The sequence below is a fragment of the Styela clava genome, chromosome 12 (assembly GCF_964204865.1).
Source record: "Styela clava chromosome 12, kaStyClav1.hap1.2, whole genome shotgun sequence".
Classification (NCBI taxonomy): Eukaryota; Metazoa; Chordata; class Ascidiacea; order Stolidobranchia; family Styelidae; genus Styela; species Styela clava.
Genome location: NC_135261.1, coordinates 3744040 through 3767532, shown reverse-complemented (window position 1 = coordinate 3767532; position 23493 = coordinate 3744040). Strand labels below are relative to the sequence as shown.

General features: G+C 34.2%; 1 protein-coding gene across 1 annotated transcript; it reads right to left on the bottom strand.

Annotated features, from left to right (window-relative positions):
- Positions 1-9: 9 nt before the first annotated feature.
- LOC120329807 (complement factor B-like) lies at positions 10-22765 on the bottom strand. Its single transcript, XM_039396590.2, has 22 exons — positions 22661-22765; positions 21955-22083; positions 20269-20415; positions 17602-17838; positions 16579-16797; positions 16163-16306; positions 15033-15209; positions 14507-14698; positions 12395-12580; positions 11777-11994; positions 11262-11406; positions 10898-11041; positions 10501-10574; positions 9936-10089; positions 9420-9565; positions 8766-8904; positions 4814-4947; positions 4335-4527; positions 4086-4230; positions 3292-3439; positions 1231-1394; positions 10-637 (listed from the first exon to the last, which is right to left on the bottom strand). Exons 1-21 carry the CDS (start codon positions 22710-22712, stop codon positions 1251-1253), a joined length of 3267 nt encoding a protein of 1088 aa, XP_039252524.2. The 5' UTR covers positions 22713-22765; the 3' UTR covers positions 10-637; positions 1231-1250.
- Between the last annotated feature and the right edge of the window lie 728 nt (positions 22766-23493).

The following is a 23493-nucleotide window of genomic DNA, read 5'->3' as shown; positions in this document are numbered from 1 at the left end:
TAGCTATAGATAGTGACAGATAACGACAGCCAAGAATCAAGAAATAATAGCTTTTATATGTCTATCGACTTGTAGCGTGATTGGCCTACAGATAAATACGTCACCAACACGTAGACTTACAAAGCAGCCAATCAAATCGTTGTCTACTTGACACGTTGTAATCACAACACATCACAAAGGTAACGTAGATCAGATCGGTTGTCGACAAGCAAATATTGAAAAATGAAACACTTTATGGTTCATAAGAATGACACAGAGGTTCATTCCTTATTTCGTTAAACAAGATTCCTTGTCAAAATAAAAAGAGTATGAAAGAAATTTCATTCATATTTGATAATTTAAAACGGTCATTGATAACAGTTTAAGAGGTTTATTACAATAGAAGCGAAAATCTTGAAGAAATTGTATACTAAAACATCACACCAATAATTTGATATAAAAAATACCTCTTTACTTAAATTAAAAAAAGCAACTCAAGAAGGGATTTATTGTATTCATGCCAAACTCTGTTACTCATTGCTCTTATGCATCATTTTGAATATCATTGTTCATTATCCAAGTATGTATGAAGTTGAGTTTTTCCAATGATTTTCTCAGTTGATATGTCCAAACTTTTGTTTCTTGTTACGCCTTTGAACTGAAATAAAAATACCATCTGTGGTCACAGTATTTGACTCAATTGGCACCAAATCCACAAAAAATAGGAGCTAGTAGTATAAATCACAGGTTTAATTGTTTGTATACAAACGCGTTCAAAATAAAATTACGAATGTAGGTTAAAAATATCTACTATTTTTATTTATTTATTTATATTTATGTTTTTTATATTAACCTTACGGCCCGGGGGAATAACTAATTGAATAGAAGAGTTGAAAAGCTTACACTAACACACTACTTATGTATATATATTGTCACGTAATAAAGATGTCAGTAAATGCCGGTTAAAGTAGAATATCAGAAATATATATAGAATTCATAATACTGCATCAACGATACCAAACAAGAGCCAGGCAAGAGCAACGCGCAGTGTTATTTTTGAGATTGAAATCATTAATGGATATCCGTACCTGTACAGAGTATTTTAAACAATTACAAAACCACTTTTGATGTAGCTGTTAAATATTTAATACGTGAATGTTTTTTTGACTTTGAATATGGCGCAACACAAATTTTCATAAAAAGAACTAAACAAATTCTTTTTTATAAAATAAAATGTTATTCAAACCCAACCTTTATATATAATAAAATTATTATTCTTCAGTTTTTGCTTGAATCCAAGGAATGTATCTTGCAACATTTGTGTAATATCCCGGATACTGTGATCCACATCTGTATCCAAAGCTTACTATTCCTATTTGAACCCAACAAGAAGTTCCAGTCTCAACATTTTTTACCTGGTAGTATGTACATTTATATCAGTTAGATCGCAACAACAAAATAATTTGAAAAAGTGAATTGTTTTGACTATTTATTGTTATTTTGTTGTAGTTAATTACTTCACGCATGTGGAAAACATCCGTTTTCAGTCAACCTTAGCAACTTTATTAACGTAAAACATCTCATATTGCACGTAAGCCTTCAAATTTTATAGGCTTAAACGATAACGTTTTCACATTTTGCAGAATGAAATGGCTTTCAACAGACTTTATCACACATAACGCTGCATGGCAATTTTGTTTGTTACAAATCAATTGTTTGGATGTTTTATCACTAAATACGCTACAGATAGAGGCACAATTCAACAAATTAATTAAAGTGGTCAAACAAATTAAAACCTAATTAGTATCAGTCTGCTAGCAACCTATACATACTTTATATGGCATGTTTGAGTCTATTTGATTTTACTCTACCACATGAGTTTTCTTTGGACCAATATTGGCTAGATTATTACCAACGAACGCTTTTGTTTGGTGCTCCCGAATTATTCGTACCAAGATGGCGCTAAACCTGAACATAGTATGTGTACCAGTCTAGGTTGTTCAGGTTGTGCGTCATCTTGGTACGAATACTTCCGGAGCGTCTTTATGTTAGCACACTGTACAGTAATCTATATCAGGGCTTCCCAAACTAGGGGCCGTGGCCCTGCAAGGGGCCGCGAAACAAATTTCAAGGGCCGCAAAGAGAACACCAATTTTACACAAAGCACTATATGTGTTGTACTTTTTCAGACTCTTGATTCAAAATACAATTATTAAAAATAGTGTAAGACAAAAATTTCACGATTACGAGTGAATACATACATCATCATACCGTGTTTCCCCGAAAATAAGGCAGTGTCTTCAATTTTCTTTCGAAAATAACACTAGGGCTTATCTGTGGGGGATGTAGAGGATAACGAGATTTTTTAATATACAAAATATGCACATACCGATTGCTATTTATTTTAAATAGCACGTTTTCATTTAAAAAAAACTGCTACATAAAGACTATTACCCATTTAAAAAGAAGAAAAGATTTCTTGCTATCGACTATGACTCAGTGATTCTCGAACTTCATTGTATTGTGACGCCATCCAAAAATATGCTCAAGTTGCGGCTACCCGTGAAAATATGTATATAGAGATTGATACCTTCCCCTGATAATTTAACCCCTGATGAATTTTTTTCCTGATAATTTGGGGTCGCACAAACCGCTGCCTCATGCTAAATATGATGAATAAGAGTGAGTAACAATTTCGTATAACGACCATGCCGTCGGTGGCCAAACATCGTAATTCATCATTTAGGCCTGCATAAACAAACATTGAGCCACGGCTGGACTTGCTATGCAGCAAAAAGCAGTCGCACCCATTACACTGAACAATTGAGTAACGTTAATTTGAGTAAATATGTGCTTGTTTTTGTTATTGAGTAGGCCTACTAAAAGTTGAGTATTAGCTGCGTCGATAAAATATAAAAAAAAATGCATCATATTTTCTTTAGCATTATTAACCTGAACAAGGGCCGCGTGACATTTTCGTGATAATGTAAAAAATAAATTGAAAGGACCAATGTTGCATGTAATAAGAAATTTCCCTTTCAAGTTTGTGAGCATGCCTAGCTTTATATTTCGCGTTTTCCACAGTAAAATGTATAGCCATCCCTGTAACGCAAAATGAACTTGAAAAATAACTTGAATTTCTCAATTTAAACATGTAAAATTGGCAATGGCAAATCATAGGTTGTTTTAAGGGAGAGGGGGCGAGGACTGTTTCTTATTCTTTAGTGAAAGATTTTAAAAACGCAATAAAAATAAGTTCCAATCCTTGTTTACGCCAGGCTGGTCCTTGTATTTTGAATACAACTTTCGTACCTCCCTCACTACTGGGCCACCGCTGTCTCCTTTACAAGCATCAATTATTTTATTTGGGTCTCCAGACTTGCAACAAATCATATTATCTGAAAACTTCAAGTTGTTGAGATCTTCTGCAATTCTTATTCCTTCTACCCCTTGTTCACAGCTAGAGTATAAGGAAGAGTGTAGAAAATTTCGTTCAAATCAAATCAGTTTGAATTGATATCTTTCCAATTGGTTGTACTTTCACGAAGAGAAGACATGAGGAAAGCCAAATAATAAACCAATATTTTCCACTGCTATAAACTAGTCAGCTCTGGTTGAATTATGTTGCAATAAAAAACTTTCCATTAAAACTTTATTGAATACTTGAATGTTATAAAAGCTCTTTCCCACAAGAATAATAAATACAATAATGTTGATCAGTAATGTGGGCTTGTAATGAAGCGCCCGTTAGAGTTACTACTGTTTTCTCTGAAACCATATAACGCACCAGAAATAAACTAACGCTCTAGCTAATGTTTTAGTTGATTAACTTTATTTTTATAACCACATATAACATTGCAACGATTTCGAAACAAAACTTTGGTATAACTCGATATGCTGACGTAATGTGTAAATTTCAAAGATGCCATAACGAAAGTGACTAATTGACAACTGTACCAATCTCGTAGTTTTATGAAAATTTACCTAGAGCAAGAATATTGGACACGGGAATATATATAGAAAAGCACAAATCCAAGTGTTTGAAAAATCATTATCAGAATAAGTCTTTCATTTTGTTGGCATCATTTTTTTATTGTACAACTTACGTTTGTTTTATTTCGATCTGAAGTAAAGCCTGTTGCAGATTTTTTGGTGGATTAAACGTGTTTCGAGTTATAGGCATTTTGCTGATGTTCAGGTGTCCAAATCCGGTTACGACAACTTTTGCGTCATTTTTGAGTAGTAGTTCCTCTATTAAAAATAACAGAAATTGAGGTCTTTCCGTTAATCCTTTGAAATTGAATATGATTTCTTGAAAAACAAGTTTCACTCCACGGTAAATTAAATTGACAAACCTTCTTTCAAACATTTCTGTGTTTCATTCATTCCTTCGTTTATCAATGATATTCCATCTTCGTCAACCAATTGCTCTTCTTTCAAACATGTTCTAGTGCAAGGTAGACATATGGGACGAATGTAGTATCCAAATGTTAACTTATCAACACCAATGGCCTTCATTTTTGAATCAAACTCTGGTCCAATTTTTATCTGTAAAGCAAAATAAACTTGCCGTGTGGGTTGAGTATGTGCTAAACATACTTAGTTTTTAGCAACAACATTTTAACAAAATTATAGAATGAACCCCCACCTACCTAGACGACATTTTATACAAATTCCAGCTTTTAAGATTCATGATCTCTGAATATCAGTTATAATTGTATCCCAACAAAACTCATAATGTATATATTAAATATTCCGAATTTATTCACTGCTTCCGGATGATTTGCTACAGAAGGATTCCACAATTTTTTCTGTCAAAAAATTGAACTCTTACCAAAGCAATGTCGTTTTCGAAAATATTACTCTCATCATTCAAATATTCTTCGTGAGGAATGTATTCCCTGATTGAATACATTTTGATGGTAGATCTGATTTTCTCATTGCGCATGGTAGGCCGATTAAATATCCCTGAATGATTATTGATTTCTGGTTATGTATAATATTGAGTAAAAAGGTAAATTTTGAATGGCTATCTACAAAACCTATATTAATATTTAAAATAAAAAAGTCTATCATTTTTTATTATCGTCATCGAACTGTAATACCCACAACAGAGTTCGCAAATACATGGTACGCGCATTTGTACCAATAGCCTCAGCTGGGAAGTGAGTTTGTTGAAAAAGGATCGGTGGGCAAGAGCGACCGAGAAAAGTGTCCCGATATTTCAAATAAAGTGTACTGATAAACTGTGGCTAAAATATCGCAGTCCGAATCGAATTCCATTCAATTTATCCATCTATACAGTACTGAAAATTTGATTAGTTTGGCCAAGGAGCTGTGGAAAAAGGCGTTTTTCCAAAATAACCGTGTAGACTACAAGGACACCAATAAGAGTAAAACTATCGATTTGTACGTTTCGTGTCCAACATGATCACCATATATTGTATTACTACTACTACTACTAGCCAACAATCCTTAATTGGGACCACTTACCAAACATGCATCCGAAAACTCTGCTATGTATTGCGTGAAATAGTCCGGCAGATAAGGGGACCTTTTTGGCCCAAGTTTGATTTCGGACATAAAGTTTTTTTTATTAGTGATTATTCATCCTGGGGTCATTGCCCATCATTTCTACATGGGTGTGGAGTTTGTAGCCTTGAGCATTTATTTTACGGCTCGATATTTGCATTAGTGTTTTTCGTCAAACCTGTGCATTATAATGACGCACATCCTGAACCATAACCTGTTACAATAATATGTTCAGGTTGTTCGCAATCTTGGTGCACAAACTACGCAAGCACCAAATTTACTAGGAAATAAAATCAATAAATTTTAGGTATTTGTTGAGTCCAGCTTAGGGTCGCGACCCATATACAGTATATGAAAATACTGTCGAAACATACGCGTAAAATAAAGAGTACTATTTCAAAATACCCGTTTTTGTTGTAATTAACAATACAAGCCGGCTAATGCAGTCGCCAGTGGTTCAAGTGGATATACGCCCGGTGGAGAACAGTCAATTATTTGTTAGAGAGAATTGTTATGCAGCGGGATGATCACGACGACGCAGTGAAAGATAATGATATCACGAGAACAAGAATGAGAAAATTGCTACATTTTATAGTATATCCCTGAAAAAGAATGTAGTTCATTCTTATGTTCCATGCCAATGCTTTTCAAACTACCAAAGACTCTCAACACTTTTGCTTCTTCTCTTCTATAAAAATACATTGTTATTATATATTCGCATTTCCATCTGTTTGTTCGTGCTCCCAGATAACCGATCGGCGGCCTCCAAGGATGACGGGGTCCCCTTTTAAGAAACCCTGTCATAAACTAAAAGAGGCGACCGTGCTTCTCTTGCCTGTTGTCATGCTGTCCCTGGAATTCAGCTACAACAAAAATTTCACGAAAACGGATTTTATGATTTTAATAATATTCTCAACAATGAATGATATACGGGTGGTAAAATGCCAAGTTATTCCAACAACATGATCATGTTTTGCAATTTACAACCAATATTTTGTATGTACCTTTGTTTGACAGAGCCCCAAGAGCTCTAATTACAAATATTAAAAATGTGAGGCCAAAATAGTCACACTACAGCGTTGTCAAATGTGCTGTATTTACGATAGATAACAGGTTTACCAAAAAGAATTACATGAAAAATGGTAAAATAAATATCAATTCAGCAATATCTACTTGGTGATATGCATCTGTTGATGATTTTATGTGTTTGTTTCGGAAGTTTAATAACAAAATTAATTGTGGTTGTTGGGGATGTTTTAAAAAAGGTTGCATGGAAAAAAGTTTTCACAAAATGTCAAGGTTTGATGGTAGAAGAGAAGTAGAAAAAATACTCCCATGTTTTTTCATTCGATAACCACGCCACAGAACTTCCCCGATAAGTATACGCAGCAATTGCGAGAGGCAGAAATGCCAAGATTGGATTTCATCGCATTGCAAACCAATATTAGCAATTCATATATATTCGCGCATTCCCATCTGAACAGCGTGGAAAATATTATACCCATCTACACACTTTAAGAACTATGTCAGATGAGCGTCATATTATCGAATATCAGTAAAGGAATAGTGCAATGGGAAAAGACATATAAGGCGGAAATTTCAGTAGTATGCAATCAAATAAAAACTGGTAAGACTGTAAGAGGCACGCGATGGAGCAGATACTAAGAGTATCCATCCCCCAGCTGTCATTTGAGTGGGTACTGCTGTTTTTATTGCAGATGTTACTGATCTTTTTGTATTAAAGATTTACTGGCATCACCGATTTAAGGATGTTGGAAACCAACATGCAATATTACAAAACTCACTTTCAACACGCGGTTTAAGAGAATGAAAAAGCTGAAACTAGTATTCTTTAGAACAGCATACAAATTCTATGGAATAAAATCGTATAATTATATTATATATGTGTATACACAAAAACTCGTCAAAAACCTATAGCTCAATAATCAAGTGGAATTTGATGCATGTGCGCAAAAATGTGCGCGTTACTACGTACAACCGAAGCACGCAGGAAAATGTGTGTGATGTATTAGTATTCAAAACGTTTGACTCAACTATGTTGGCATAACAGGTGCACATCTCGGTTTCGCATACGCATATCTTCTATCTCCACAAGGATACTGTATATTAATTTTGCCAAAGTCAATGCCGCACTGAAAGGTTGCGGTTCTTCCAAAAGAAAACACGTTACACATCTTTAGATACCAGTGGACGGTTTTACATGTCCTTGTTCGGAGTGAAAGACGAGGTCAAACATTCCAATCCAATTCAACTAATAAAATATTTCCCAAGTCCCTAAGCTTGAACTAGGAAAACGAAATGCGCGCGACAACGCAAATGTAGTTTGAAGAGCGCAATAGAAAGTGGCTAGATGCTGTCGATGGATCTTGGCTTGTATTAGTGAAACAAACTACCATTCATTGTACTAAAATTGAATTTCTGACGTTGTAAGGAGATTCAATGTTACTATGTATACAAAACTAAACCATGTAGTTATGAAATATTTGTTTTTAACAAAAAGGCGCTCCTGAAGTAATTGTACCAAGATGGCGCACAACCTGAACATTGTATGTTTACCAGGTTGGGGTTCAGGATGTGCGTCATCTTGGACCGAATACTCTAGATCCACTTAAAAAAAATTGCTCAACATTATATACTCTACACCCACCTGGGTATCATTATATATGTCATATACATTATATCTAAACAATAAAAAAAACTTTATGTCCCAAAACAATGTTAAGGCCCGATTCTGCCGGACTAAAAGGCATTTTCGTTATTGGAAACGAATTGGGCCTAAGAACTATGTTCCTAAATTATTAACAGCAACTTACTTTTTAAATATTATACTAAGAATTTTAGGGACCATTTTGAAAAAATACAAGTATTTTCTACAAGGCTATTACTTTTTTTTCTGATTTTGTGACCCTGATTCGATGTTTTACCGGAAATATTGATGATTTAAAAAAATGTTTCACGTCGACGATTTTCTGCTGATGAGTTTGTGATTGCCTTATGGCTGCGTATAAATAAGTATGTATATATAGAATATCGTGTTTCAAGTATTTCTTCGTTCATACCTCGTTTTATTTGGTATTCAGTAGCATAAATATTGTATGTATTAACAATAGGCATAATTGTGTCATTTTGTTCATCCGAATTATTATCACTTTGTTTTCGGAAACAATTTGGTTTCGTTTGGGGTCAGAAAAGCAGTGTACAAATAACGCGAAGTTACAAATAAAATATCCTACCCACAAATAACACAAATTCCTCCAGCCAGTCAGGGTATCTAAAATTTCTATAGAATTTCCAAAGTACGTGAGCTGCCGTTAATATCCATTTTTCATTCAAAATCGAACCTCCACCAATCAGTTGTTCATCCGTTAAACTCTAAAATTAAAGTGAAGGTTTTCAAGTTATTGAAAATTAAATTGAATTCTCATACAACTCCTCGCAATCGTAAAATAATTTAAGTTCCGGACAATCCTCCGATGTCGAACCACAAAATCAAGTATAATCCAAGCTTGAACCCAATTAAGTAGTACTTTAAAGCAGGATCGTAACTGAAGAAAAATGAAAGCGAGAGCCAATATTACAATTTTATCAACGAATTTCCTTGTGCATATTTAAATTGATTCATGTTAATTAGCACTGGGATAATTTAGAATGGATTAAGAGTATTTTTGATCGGGAATAACAAATTTTTTAGAAAATGACCTGAATTCAGTTAGACTACGTTGCTAGGTCATTAGCAACATGCTGCACGTTCCCATCTATTATAATAATATACGTATTATACGTATAAATATTATACGTCGGTAATTCTGATTATTATCTTGCTACAACTGACATTGATATTCCGATATAATTTGCAATAGCTTTTACATATTTACTCTATGTTTTACCAGTTCTGGTGTTTGTAATTTGCCCGTGATTAAAACTTGCCAGGGCCATGCATTTTCAGCGGCGTCTTCTCCGCCAGTTGATCTAGCTAAGCTAGCTTGTTGTTTTATGCTCCCCACGTTACCAGCTTGGCCGCATTTTGCAAAATCTGTAAATTCATGAAATTTTATGTGGTTTCAAATTATATAATAACAAGGGTTTGAAACATTGACCGTAACAACTTCATTTCATTTTAATACAACCTTGATAACAACAGATATATTGATAACATAAGCGAAAGAAATATTTTAAACCTATCAACTAATTACTTTGACATTCAATCACAGAATTTCTCGCGATAATGATGGGGGTTGATGTGCAGGATTTTATGTCACAAAAATGTTCTGAATTCACTTGATTGTATACGGCTACACACATGCATAGATAGAATCATAAAGTTTTATCTTTATAATTGTATCTTTAGTTCTTTCTCGAATTATTCGGAACGTTACTGGCTATAAATATAAATTAATTCCTACCCAATTTTACGTCGGTAACTTTATCAAGGTAACTCGTAAGTTGATAAAAATCTTCTATGTAAATATAGTTTTCTCCATTTTTTCCAGATGAGAGTCCAAGCAATTCTGTATGACTTTCAACATGGCAATTCTTGCAAGCTGTTATGCTGTAAAACTTAACAAACGAAATGATATTAATCTAATGGTCTGATTTGGTATTTATCGGAATATTAAATGGAAATTATATAGAATGCTTGAACATGCCGAGAAAGAAAATCGAACGGACGTCACGTTCATGTTCATTTCATGAATGACTGCCGTGGTATTACTGAACGATTATGTCGTAATGTAATTCAAATAATTAAAAGTTTTGAGTTCCAGTCGTTTATATATCGGGGAAATCACAAGAGAGTACATCGTATTTCAATCATTTGGAAACAAAATTTGAAAAAATTTGATCTGCAGTAGTTTTTTTCTGAAAAGTCTTTCAAAAAGATAGATGAATTACCATTAATTTTCACTGAATATTGTATGAATATTGCAGACTCTATTAGATTCAACAAAACAACTACAAAATATTGCATACTTCAATATTCGATTTGTATTGACGTTCCATCTGTTTTCGTTTGTCGACGGGATTAGATCCTTCTGTGTGTTTTCCTGAAAAATCAAAAAGTAGCATATGCATACATAGATTTATTGTAAAGTAGTTTCATCGAAAAATCACAAATAACATTTTTTAAATTTACAGCAAGTCACAAAATATATTGCATCCTCTAACTGAGAATATTCCGTTAGTGTATGGGATTAGTTGAGGTTTCTCTTGACAATCAACGTAGCCTATATTTCATGATTGCCCTGCCTCTAAAAGCGTTCTAGGCTTCGAGAAAATCCTTGACTTCAAAATTTCCAATCGTTTTCCTTAAAAACCTAAATAACGAAATAATTTTCTTGCATTCTGCCCTATACCCTCATAACCTTACCGTCGGTGAAAATAAAAACATGTCTTTTAGTTTTATTATTTTCGTCTGTGATGTTCATCCATGCAATCATGTTTTCAAGTTGCGACAAGGCATAAGCGGTTGCTGTTCCGGATCGTGTTTGGTTCTTGTATTTTTTGGAAGCAGCTGAAAGTTATATATATTAAATTTTATAATACTGATGAGTTTTGTTAAACATTTTTACCTAGGTTCTCGCACCAAGAAATAACCCTCACCAAACAGATCATCCAGACTTGCTAACGTAATAGGTTATTTTGATTAGTAATATGAAGTACAAGCCAACAATAAAGTTGAACAGACCGAATCGATTGATCATCAACAAAAAAGTGATATTTATGATACGTACCTTCTTGGTAGACTCGATCTAATGTTCCTAATATCTGCTTTATACTCTTCGGTCTAGTTTTACTTTCAGAAATATCTAAAGCCGTCACGTTTTCAGATGCAAAAACCATTATTCCAAAATGTATTTTTCCCTTGAATCCTTCCATCTTAATTAAAATAATTCAGATTTGACAAAAATATGTTTTTCAACACAGTGTCTGACAACGCTGGGTAATTTTTCTTTGGGAGTAGAGAGTAAAAAGAGTTTAAATAATTTATTTTAATGAATATTCAAAAAAATCATTATAGAACGATAAAAGTATACAAACTGATGTCAGGTTCATTGAGCATCAAAAACACTCATTAGTTTTTCATTAGATTTTAACGAGCAACTAACTATTAAAACGCTTTGTTGGATCATTACAGTCACATTCATTCTACTCGCCTAATTAACTTTGAATAAAAATCTTGTCAAAAAAACAATAAAACAATCTGCTAGATTGTTTTATTCTTTAATTATAGTTTACTTTAATTTACCCGTTTAACAAGTCGTTTTGCAAATTCTATTTCGTCTTTTAAATTTTTTGGCCGTTTCAGAACGCTTTGTGAAACATCGAACATGAAGTAAATTTCCTGCGCTTCAGTCGCTTCTGCGCTGATAAATCTCCCAAGGCTTGTTTGCTGATCAGGCAAATTAGATAGCGATCGTGTCAAAGAGCCGATAACATCTCCAGCAGTATGAGGATACCGAGGATCTATAATGATGAAGTAAGTTTATACTATGAAAGCTGATGCAAATTTCAAGACAAATTTTTCTGAGGGATATTATCAAAGAAATTGTTGAGAATTATGAGGAATTTTCTGAAAATATATATTTTTAAATATTTCATTATTTTTTTTTCAATTATTTTAGACCAAGATTTACATAAATGTATCACATATTTTATACATGTATGATATCAACTATTTCACCAACCACAATTTTTTTACACCATTTGTTTACATAAGCATCATATTGAACAATTATAAATTCAACACATAATTTGTATAAAAGTTGATTGCTTAAGATGTGCAATTTTATAATAAAATGGTAAATGGAATTATAACTTTATTAATTTTATTATGCAAGATATTTGAGTTCAACAAAAATTGTACCAACGCAGGTAGGAGCTATGCCAGTTCCAGACCATTCTTTCATCCATAAACATGTTTGTTTTTCATCTCCATATAAAACGTAACCATAATCACAACGAAATCTGACTGTGGATCCGATTGAAAAATCATCTCCTATTAGTCTTCCGTCGATTGGAACTCCGGGATGAGGGCACCGTTTTTCTTTGTCTAGAATGTTATTACGTTCAATTGTACATATAAATTAGGATGCTGAAGATTAGGAATTCATTAGGTGACGATACGAGTATAAAAATTTCTTTGTAAATCAGCTTCTGTATAATTGAAGTATGATAAAGTTTAAGTATTAATTCACACCCTAGCCCAGAGGTGACGAACCTGCGGCCCGCCAAGGACTTTCGTGCGGCCCGCGAAGCAGTCAGTGTATGTTTGGCGTAAAGTCACAAACCTCCAAGAACTGTACAGAGAGAACGGAAGCGCAAATGTTACCGTAAACATATTACCGACAACAACACTATTTCCGACACATCTATTTTTTTGGATCATCGATACTTCTAACAATGGATCAAAATGACCATTCTCGTAGCATAGTTACGCTCTCTTATCGGCAAACGCATACAGTTTAATAGAGAATTACATAATTTCATAAAGTGAGATTGGAGTAATCTCACTTTATGAAAATGTGATATTTTTGTGCACGATATACGTTATATTTGAAAGTAATAAAAAGTTTATAACTTCCGCTCAATGATTAAAACAATGGTAGATCTCAAATAAATGCCTACGTTTTAAAAATCAGTTAATCGTGATTAGAGAGATTCGTTTACGGTTTTTGCATCCGAAGGCCTGCGAAATACTGATCTATTGTACAAAGCCACCATCACTAATGCAAAAATGTGAAATTAAAAAAAAAAACACTACTGAAATAACAAGTTAGTAACTATCCAGTTGCGGTTCGGGTCAGGAAAGATTTGAGGTTTTGAATTTCCGACGCAACCTGGATTCTTAGCCTCTATCCACCCTAAAAATGTAATTAAATTATTTATAATTTACATTCAATTTTGAGCGGAGGCGGTGGTTTTTTTTTATGGAATCTTTGTACATAGGATCCCGAAATACTTTTCTGAGGCATTATCAACTAGAATTTTGCATGTTAACGCGACACAAAATGTCATGAAGGAAGATTCTATAACGTAGGTTGATATTATCATTGGGGAAAGGGTAAGTGTAACGAATCCTTAAATTTTTATGCAACATTCGACGCAGTTAGGCAGGCCACTCGTGAAAAGAGCCCACTTTTTCAACGGATAATGTTTTTTACTGTTATGTTATGTTGTCGTTTAGCGATTTTGCAGTTGTGCAAAGTATTTCATTGGCGACCAATAGGAGTCTATTTTTAATTTATTGCTTTCTAACTTTAATTCTGTGTTTAATGTAAGATGCGGCTGCGTCTACAAATTTAAAACATTACTATAATGACATATCACATCGATCCACGGCCATGAAAAGTGTTTCCAACTGCCAAATTATATTTAGTTTTGATTAATATTTTTGCGATGTTACGAATTAGTTATACAAATATGATGTTCTTGCATCGCTGACTGTTTCTATCACTAGATATTTATATCAACGTCCGCAAAATCCGTAGATCTGCTATAAAATATCAAAGACTACAATTTATTTCAATCAGTACATTAAAAATTGATTTTGCATTAATACGCAGGTAGTAGACTCAAACTTTCGTGTTAAAAATGCTGTGGTCTTTGAATGGAAATTCGGATCTCGAACATCCGAGCCGAGCGTTTATATTGCATTATATATTTGAATAACATCAGCTGTATGGATGCCGTTGTTCGTTTTGTAGATGAAAATCAACAGGTATCATACGATAGTAAAAAATGTGCGGCCCACTCACTCACGGTGACTGATAAAGTGGCCCGCGACAGCAAATGGGTTCGTCACCCCCGCCCTAGCCAAATAATTTTCATTTATTTTTTGTCCCATGAAAAACTGAATTTATGAGATAACATTTATATATTTTTCTGAAGTATTCAACGGTTGAAGAATAAAGGATATGATGTTGTTATAACAAACCGCAAAAATAGACTCTGTAGTTTCTTGTATTTTTTTCGTTACCTCGCAGATCACAAATTGTCAGTGGTCCACTCCATTTACCATTTCCTAAACAAGTTCGTTTTATTGCTCCCAACATTTTATAATCAACAGGACATCTGAATTTTATTACAGCTCTCACATGTGTTCCATCGTAAGATCGGATTGATCCCCCTGTCTCCTGTATACTCGTACTGGGGTCACCACATTGTACAGCTAAATTAAGAGAATTATGTTACTTTGAGAGCAATTCTAAACATCTTTTTGAATGATTGCGAAATAGTATGGTATTTCAAAAAATTCACCAACATAGAAGGCAATTTAGTTAAATAGGATTTCTAGAAAATGTATGAATATATGAAAAATCTCATAATTACACAAAATAAATTTTGTTTTGTCCCGGTGATAAAATAATATATTTTGAAATCGATTACTTTTTTACAGGTATTTAAAACAGGTATTTACAGCATATATATATATATATATATATATATATATATATATATATATATATATATATATAAATACCAACCACTTTAAGTATACATACGCATGCAAATAGGTTCGTCTCCAATCCAGAACCCCGACCCTGAACAGTAAAGAGAGAGATCTCCATAGGCCAAGTAATATCCGTAATCACAGGAATATCTGGCAACTTCACGTATTGCAGATCCGGTGTAATTAACAGTAGCGTACTGTACTTCGGGCGCCTCACGACATGTGATATCTAAAAAGTTACAGAAGCATTGAATTAATTAATAAGTACCTTTTGATAAATAAAAATAATATTTTAAAGCTTATTTGGATTATATAGTAAAAATAGTGTATAAGTTTCTTGAGCATGTCTAGGATAGGTATTTTAGAATGTTCATAAATCGACCTTTACCAGTTACTAAACATGTATCCCCAGTAGATATTTTAAACATTGCAGTTGAAATACACCAGAACAACATTTTTCATACAATGTATGAATTTTTTTTAACTTGAAATAGTTTCATTATTTTCAAAATAACCCTCAATTCAATATTTTATTCACTTGCATCTTAGACTGCCCCCTTCCCAAACATTTACACAAGATTTACATTTTTTAACATGTCGAAAAGCACATTTTTTATCTGTAGTGCAGCGTGAATCACGCGATCTACTTGAACATGGTAAACGTGTGGAAAATTGTGACAAGTTATGGACGTTGGCCACGTTCCATGTTTCGCTAGTGTCTATTTTACTACTTGCACTATTCACACTTCTGTACCACTTTGTCTCCCACTTATATTACTCTCCTTACCATTCATACCGCGCGTGAAACTTTGGACACCTCTGTCAAGAGTGGCCTTTACATTGCTTGAACATGGTAAAATGAGATGCAAACGATCCACAAAGTAGTACAAATAGTAAATGACATAAGCGGTGTGCATTGTCTTGCGCGGGGTGCAAATAGAAATAGAGCCTGAACATACCAATAGTACGAGTAAAAACGACATATTTGATACCTATTGGTGTATATGTTGAACTAGGACAAATACAGTTCTTTACAACAACACGGCATCCCGAGAATGAGTGAGGTGAGAATTGTACATTATCGTATGTTATACTTTGGTTATATACCACCGATGTCCGCAGAACTTAAATTGTTTTCGGTCATGATTTATTGCAGATTATTACATTTTAAATATTACTCACTTGGATCAACGCAAACTCGAGAACAAGGTCCATCGCAAAAGCATTCCATTCCCGTGCCACAATCTGCGGTAGTAAGGCAACTACTTCCACATGTTAAATCATATTTTGATATCAATTCCTGGTCAAAGTTCTCAAAGCATGGTACTGTATATTTGAAAAAAATCAATATTTCAGTGAAACATGATATAATATTGATAAACTATAACACAAACAGGAACAAATGACCGTAATGGAGCTCATCTTCATCTGCACCATTTTCTGCCGTGAATCATGGCTTTGCTTCCATAAACAATCGCAATACAGTGCATTTTCAAAACCAAATTACTACATTACACTAATTGGTTCATATGCATAGAATCACACACGGGCTCACCTATGTGAGTAATGAGATATAGTCTGATATATAAGATTCATACCAACACATTGCAAGGTGTGGGCTGACCACATGCCATTATCAACACATTTTGGAGGTTCCCCCGTGAGAAATAATCCATCTTCGCATGTGTATTCAACAACGTCATTCAAGACAGGAACTGTTTTATTTGAAACTGGCAACATTCTTCCGTTGCCCTGTCTCAAATAACGATGATATATTGTATGCCATACATTGGGGACAGGATTTCGGCATGAAATATCTATAAAAATAATGTTAGGCTGTATTGTTGTACTGGTATCATTTGCTCATTTTTATATTTTGAAGTTATTTTTTAATTTTATTAATTTTCTTATTGTTTGAATGTAATACCCTGGGTTTAACACGGTATTTTTCTAATATACTTTATCATCAGATACAATAAATATGGCATTACACGTTGTAAAATGACGCCACAAATTTGTACCCCAGTACAAAATATATGGATTATGCAATGATTGAGCGAATTCTTCGTTAGTCTAGTGTACATTACAATGTAAGGATCGTACGAATATAAATATGAATTTCCAGGCTTGTCCAAGGGAAACGTCCAGCACGCATATGTATGGGACACGTGGGACACGAAAACCGTATTATTTTCGGGGAAATTATGGTAAAACATTTCGTAATGCGTGTCCATATATTTGAGAATAGCTCTATTGTTAGTTATAAAGTGCAAAATATATTCAGCTTCAACAGTATACTTTGTGAAGGGGCTGATGCACGCATGTATAATAGTTATGAATATAAAGTTAACAAAGTCCGTAAATTTTGTTGTTTTACATGTTTTTTCGTACATGCAGTCCTATTCAGTAGACGATAAACCTAAATTTACCAATTTTTATTGAATTTTATTCCAATGGGAATCCCATGGGATGGAACAGGCATAATTGCTATGGAATGGGAATGGGACAGAAAAATATGTCCAATGGACAAGCCATGTAAATTTCATGCTATAAAAAGCTTTAATTATTTCCCCAATTAGCGTTACATTATTACTGTATTAATTAGTTTATTTTATGTGTACCTACGCACTCCGGAACATCACTGGTCCAACGTCGATGCCCACCGCATCTCGGTAGAGAGCCAACTAAACGTCGTCCACGTTCACATGTGTAAGTTACCATGTCCCACAAGTAATAAGGAGCTCTTACTGGGTCAACAATTTCCAGACGTTTGGAACCGTTTGCAGTTAAATGGGTTCGCCTGATATTCCGGTACATGGCGTGTTCTACAGTTGGTGGTTCGTCTTCACATACTGAACCTGCCGAAATTTAAAACTTGCATATTCTAAACTTTTGTCTACAAGCTATGTAATCAGAGTTTTTACTTCAAGACTGTAGAATACAGGGCATATCTAGTGTGAAATTTCGTACATCACTTTAACTTCATTGCAATAAAATGAAAAACCAATTAAAATTGTCTAAAACGTTGCAAATACAGGCCCTAAGCCTCGCCTGACGTTTTGAGTTTAACAAAGTTTGATTACTTCCGTAGTATGTGTACCAGGTTGGAGTTAGGCCATAATTTTATTCCGATTCTCCTTATTTTAGTTCGGGGACTGTCTGTTTTAGCCAAGTGAATATACCTCCTGCCCATAGGATTTAGTCCCCCTACACAAATTGGTGTAGGCGAACAAAATTAGTTACCCCATATTGGTAAACATACTTCTGGAGCGCCAAAGTTTGATTGAACAAATACGTTTTTAACTAATTTAAGTTGAAATACTTGGCGTTATTTTAATATAGTTCAGGGAACTACTCATATTCTCATTGTTCACTGTGATGCCTTAAATCGAAGCATATATGAGCTTTTACCTAAATGTGTACTTACGAAATATACTAATCAATAATTATTTCAGAATTCATGTAAGTCACATAATACAGACTTGATTTGCACTGGTGCAGACAAGTTCATTGGTATTCTACTTTCAATCAAATCGAACATCACTCTGCAAAGTGGTTTATATTTTTAAGTTTTTGTTTATGTATATATTTGTTATGAAAAGCAAAAAAAATTGCTCCTGCGCAACTACTTGGCCAAATAATATCAATTTTCAAAAATTTGGGATGGATTGAGCCGCTAAAAATGTATTTTTTTTTTTCTATGGATCCCGAAGTTTGACCAAAAATTTGCGATTTTATTTCAATCCGTAGGAAAACTTCTGCTTTACATATAAGAGCAATTTAATATGACATTTGCCTCTGTGTCATTTGAACGTTGGCTTTATTTTACTTAATGGGGGTACGTAATAGCAAAAAATAAGTCAAATTCGTTCCGTCCCAATGGCAAAGATAAAATTTAATATTTATTTTAGCAAGCAAAAATCGATCTTAAAAAAATTGAAGTACTGTGAGCAAAATGATATACTGATATTTATGAAAAATTTATTAATGGTCTATAAAATTTCGACAATTGTCTTCTGATTTAAAAATCATGAATTTTACCATATTTTAAAATGCAATCGTCTTTTTTGCTAATAATATTCTTACTAGTTATTAATTGCATTTTGTGATTTTCACACAAACAATTTTGCGACGATAAAATGATGAAAATTTGTCCGAGTTTGCATGGCCTGTCAAATAAACGGCACGCCAGTCATAATTGTCATTGATTTTGGCCCCATTTAGTTTCAAAATTGTTTCCTGTATCTTTGTCAGTTTCTCATTTTACATTGATGTAATATCACAGTGGCATCATTCACTAAAGTGGGATCTTGTTTTAATAAAAATATCATCATTTAAAAAACCTGGGGAGCTAGAAATTACAGTTTCACACCAGGGTATCAATTGCGCACACAACTCAAATTAAGTATTATTTCTGCCATGATCGTCACGTGACAACTGAACAAATACGCAGCGTTTTCAATTCCTCCAATAAGGTTTCCTAAGATTTTTATATAAACAGACGAGCACTCGTTCGTACAAGGGTCATACAAGGGTACAATGATCAACATGTCATATTTTCACAATCAATATTTGATTCCCGTTAAATTGCATGACAATGTAGTTTTTGCCGATTGCATTTATTATAATATCAGTTGTTTACTGTTTGTAAACAACATTCCAAATAAAATATTTTCGAGTTATCGCAATGTATGATGGCCATTGGGATATTCTTATTCCGAAAATAAATGTGCAATCTGACGAGCAGTGAATACACCGGTTATTGCTGAGATAACTTTCATTTTACCCATAAATACAACAACAACAAAAACCTATAAGCCGAAAAACCTATAAGCAGAACCAAGTATGTGAACCAAGATGGTGGACAACGAAACGTAGTATGTGTACCAGGTTAGGGTTAGGCCATAATTTTATTCCAATTGTCTTTATTTTAGTTCTATCACGAGTTCGGGAATAGCCAGGTGCCTCCCGTAGTATTCGTACCTGAAATTATGGCCTAAGCCCTGGTACACGAACTACGTTCCGGTGTTAGCCATCTTGGTTTCCATTCTCCGGGAGTACCAATTGATCTGCTGCCATCTTGGTTCACATACTTTGGGAGTATCGATAAATTAATGTTGTTGTCAGAAGCGAGTGACTGTTTGCACTTTCACTCTTTATTTTTGATTGTATTTAGAAGTGATTTTGTTTGAAGTAAATAACTAAAAAATCTAAAATATCAATTTGCTTTCAAATGCAGCTTTTTTGAAATTATCATTTTTTATTTATTATTGAGACAAAGTTCTTACTTGGATTAATGCAACTCAGTCCACACTCGTCATCACATATACATTTCTTTAGATCACCTCTACAGCTCCGTTTTTTTGCACAATCTCGCTTGCAAGTATAATTGTTTTGCCGCCGCCATGCATCGTTTCTTACGCAAACGGCTGGATCTAAAGATGAATGATAAGGTAACAACTTCAATGAAACGGTAACAAAACTAAAAACTGATTCTGTGTAGCATAATGATAGTGTTCAAGTTCATTTTATTCATTTATATCCAGGGGAAGGTCGCTACGCTACCCGCGAGGGAAATGTAAGGAAAAGATTTGAGTAGAAAAAAGCGGATGTTATATAATGAATTTGATGGTTGCACCAGGGTCGTTGCGCCGGACGAATGGCGGAAATTCGTCCGGCGCACTGCCCCCAGTCACTTTAGTCCATTAAGTAGTTTAAATAATACGTCATAAACTGATCACTCTTAATGGAAGTCGATTTCTGTCAATTTTTAGGTCCGTGTTCACTCAACCGTAACGAAATTTTTTTGTCATTACCCTCACTTTAGATACCTTGTATGGCCCAAATATGACATCCCTATCTATTACCATTCTTGAGATATGACCTAAAATCACTGGAGCGTGACTGACATGTGAAAGAAAAAAATTCAACCTAAACCTGATTCAAATAATTTTTCTAGTCATGCCCATGCCTTTAGATTCTTCATAAGACCATTCAGAGGCCCTCAATAAGCCAAAATCACTAGACCATGACTGGGGGGGGGGATTATACCTAAAACTGATTGGAATAATTTTTCCGATCATGCCCATGCCTTCAGATTCTTGATAAGACCTCTCTGAAGCCGGCAAAAGGCCAAAATCACTAGACCGTGACGGAGGCATCGGAGGAAAAAAATTCCTTGAAAAAAGTATTAAACTAATTTTTCTCAACCTACCTATATACTTTTTTTTCTCAATATCACAATTCCTAAGCGCAACATTCCGAAGTCACTGGAGCGTTACGGGGAAGGGAAATCCCCAAAGTTCAGGTGGTGAAATATTCTATTAATTAGTCCTTTCGATATTTAGGCATCACTTTGCCCGCAAACCGATTCCAAGTGATCCTAATCGCCCAAAAACCATATTACCTAATGGGGCGTGGCTTTCCACACGTTTTCTCACCACTGGGGGGGCCGTGGTAGTGCCCCCACCCCCAATATTACTTGGATAAATTCCCAATACTCGGGCAAACGCTTTCTGGCCCCGGAAACGAAGCTAAACAGCCTCTAAACCCCAAAATCACTCTAGCGTGACTTGATTGACAGCTGATTGACCAATAAACAGCCTTGGGCCACTAAAAGCCGTTTTGGCCCTTTCCCTCTGGCCCGATCGTTCCCATTTTCTGCATTTTACCGACACTGTCCCCGACCTACATGCCAAATTTTGTCCCAATCGGCCCGCCAGTATTTCTCGAAATGGTAACCCGTAGGCCCTTAGAAAATATACTTTGTACCAGTCACTTTCGTGCAACGAATTCTGATCTATACTGTGCTATAGCACTAAACTGCTATATACTTGCCTTACCATTGAATTATATTTGAAGTGTAAGAAGTTATACTAATTTGATAATAAGAAATAAATATAAAACTCGATAACAAATAAAATATCTCTTTACAAAATTAGGTGGCAAAATATTTAATTCACAATGTGACTTACCGCAATCTGATTCGTCTTGACCACGACGGCAGTCTCTTACTCCGTTGCAAAGTCTAGCTCTAGATATGCAAACTCCGTCTCCACAATTATATCTACCTGGACCCTCACACAAAGATGCTTGAGATGATCCTGTGTTCGAAGTAGTACTTTATTGCAATTTACTCGAATCATGTATGTTTTGTATTACGAGAATGACCATTATAATGTTAATATACGAGTGCGCGTTTTGAGTGTTCACCAAACCGTCAATATGGCGGAGCAACATTATTATTATTCAATATTATTAATATTTAATGTTATTACCCCAGTGATAAAAAAACTGTATTTATACCAATAAAACAAAACAGAATAAAAATAGTGCACTTTTTTCACTGCAGTCAGTAAACAGCTGACAAACTTATGCCCATTCAACTTTCTTACTTTGCCTCCACACTACATGTTATTCATATATAACGGGGTTTTAAGATGAGAAATAGGTTTATGATACCCAATTGAAATAATTAAATGAACCACTACACATCGTAAACCGGTGTCATTCAATGAACCGAATTCATTTGAGCAAATTGCAAGCATTAGCATTACGCCAAATGAGTAATATATACTTTCTGACTTTTTGGGATTCTCGTGGCGACTTGCATTTTCGAGATTCCATTACATATAAATTTAAAACATAAATACGCACTGATTTAGATAAAATTTTACGTACCTTGTCCAATACACTGTGATGCACAGAAAACGATCAAAAATATTGCTAACATTTTATCATACCAACATAAATGTTAAACAAATGTTCTGTAACAAAAATCACGTTCACAAAATATTCATTAACAACAATTTCACAGAATATTTGATTAATTTTTCTGCAAACTTTTCTAAATATCGTTCCCAAACTACGCAACTGAAATATTCCATGATTTTTTCGTGAATCCGCATCGTAGTATTATCTATTTTGCTTATATTCAATCTCATGTTCTCTGCTGTTTTTTGTAAAATGAAAATAAAGAAAGTATTACTCTATTTGAAAACAGTTGCCATACGTTACAAAACTTTCGCGCAACATTGATTCCAATTGATTCGAATTGTAAGAAAAGGTAATACAGGAAACACTTGGTCTACAATCTAGTTGCTAGCTATGATACACGCTAGTAGACTAAATAAATTGAAATTTTCAACCATTCAAAACAGATTGGCAGCGAATATTTCCGAACTCGCAATATTTTTTGAATCATTTAACTGGGCTGTTAAATTTAAAATTGATGTATTACAATTTAGTAAAGATATGTAGATTCAAAGTAATTTTAAAAGCAAATTCCAGTTGGGTGAAATATATTTCATTTAAATATTATTTGAAATTTCGCTATAAATAAATATATGTTCAATAAATGTAATAAAATACAAAAATGTAAACATTGTACACAACATTTCATTATATATCTCAAATACTTCGTAGAAAATGTGGAAAAATTTTAGCACTCTGAGCTGCGTGTCAATTAGACCTAGAGGTACTCTCGTGGTGTGTGTACCAGGTTAGGGTTAGGC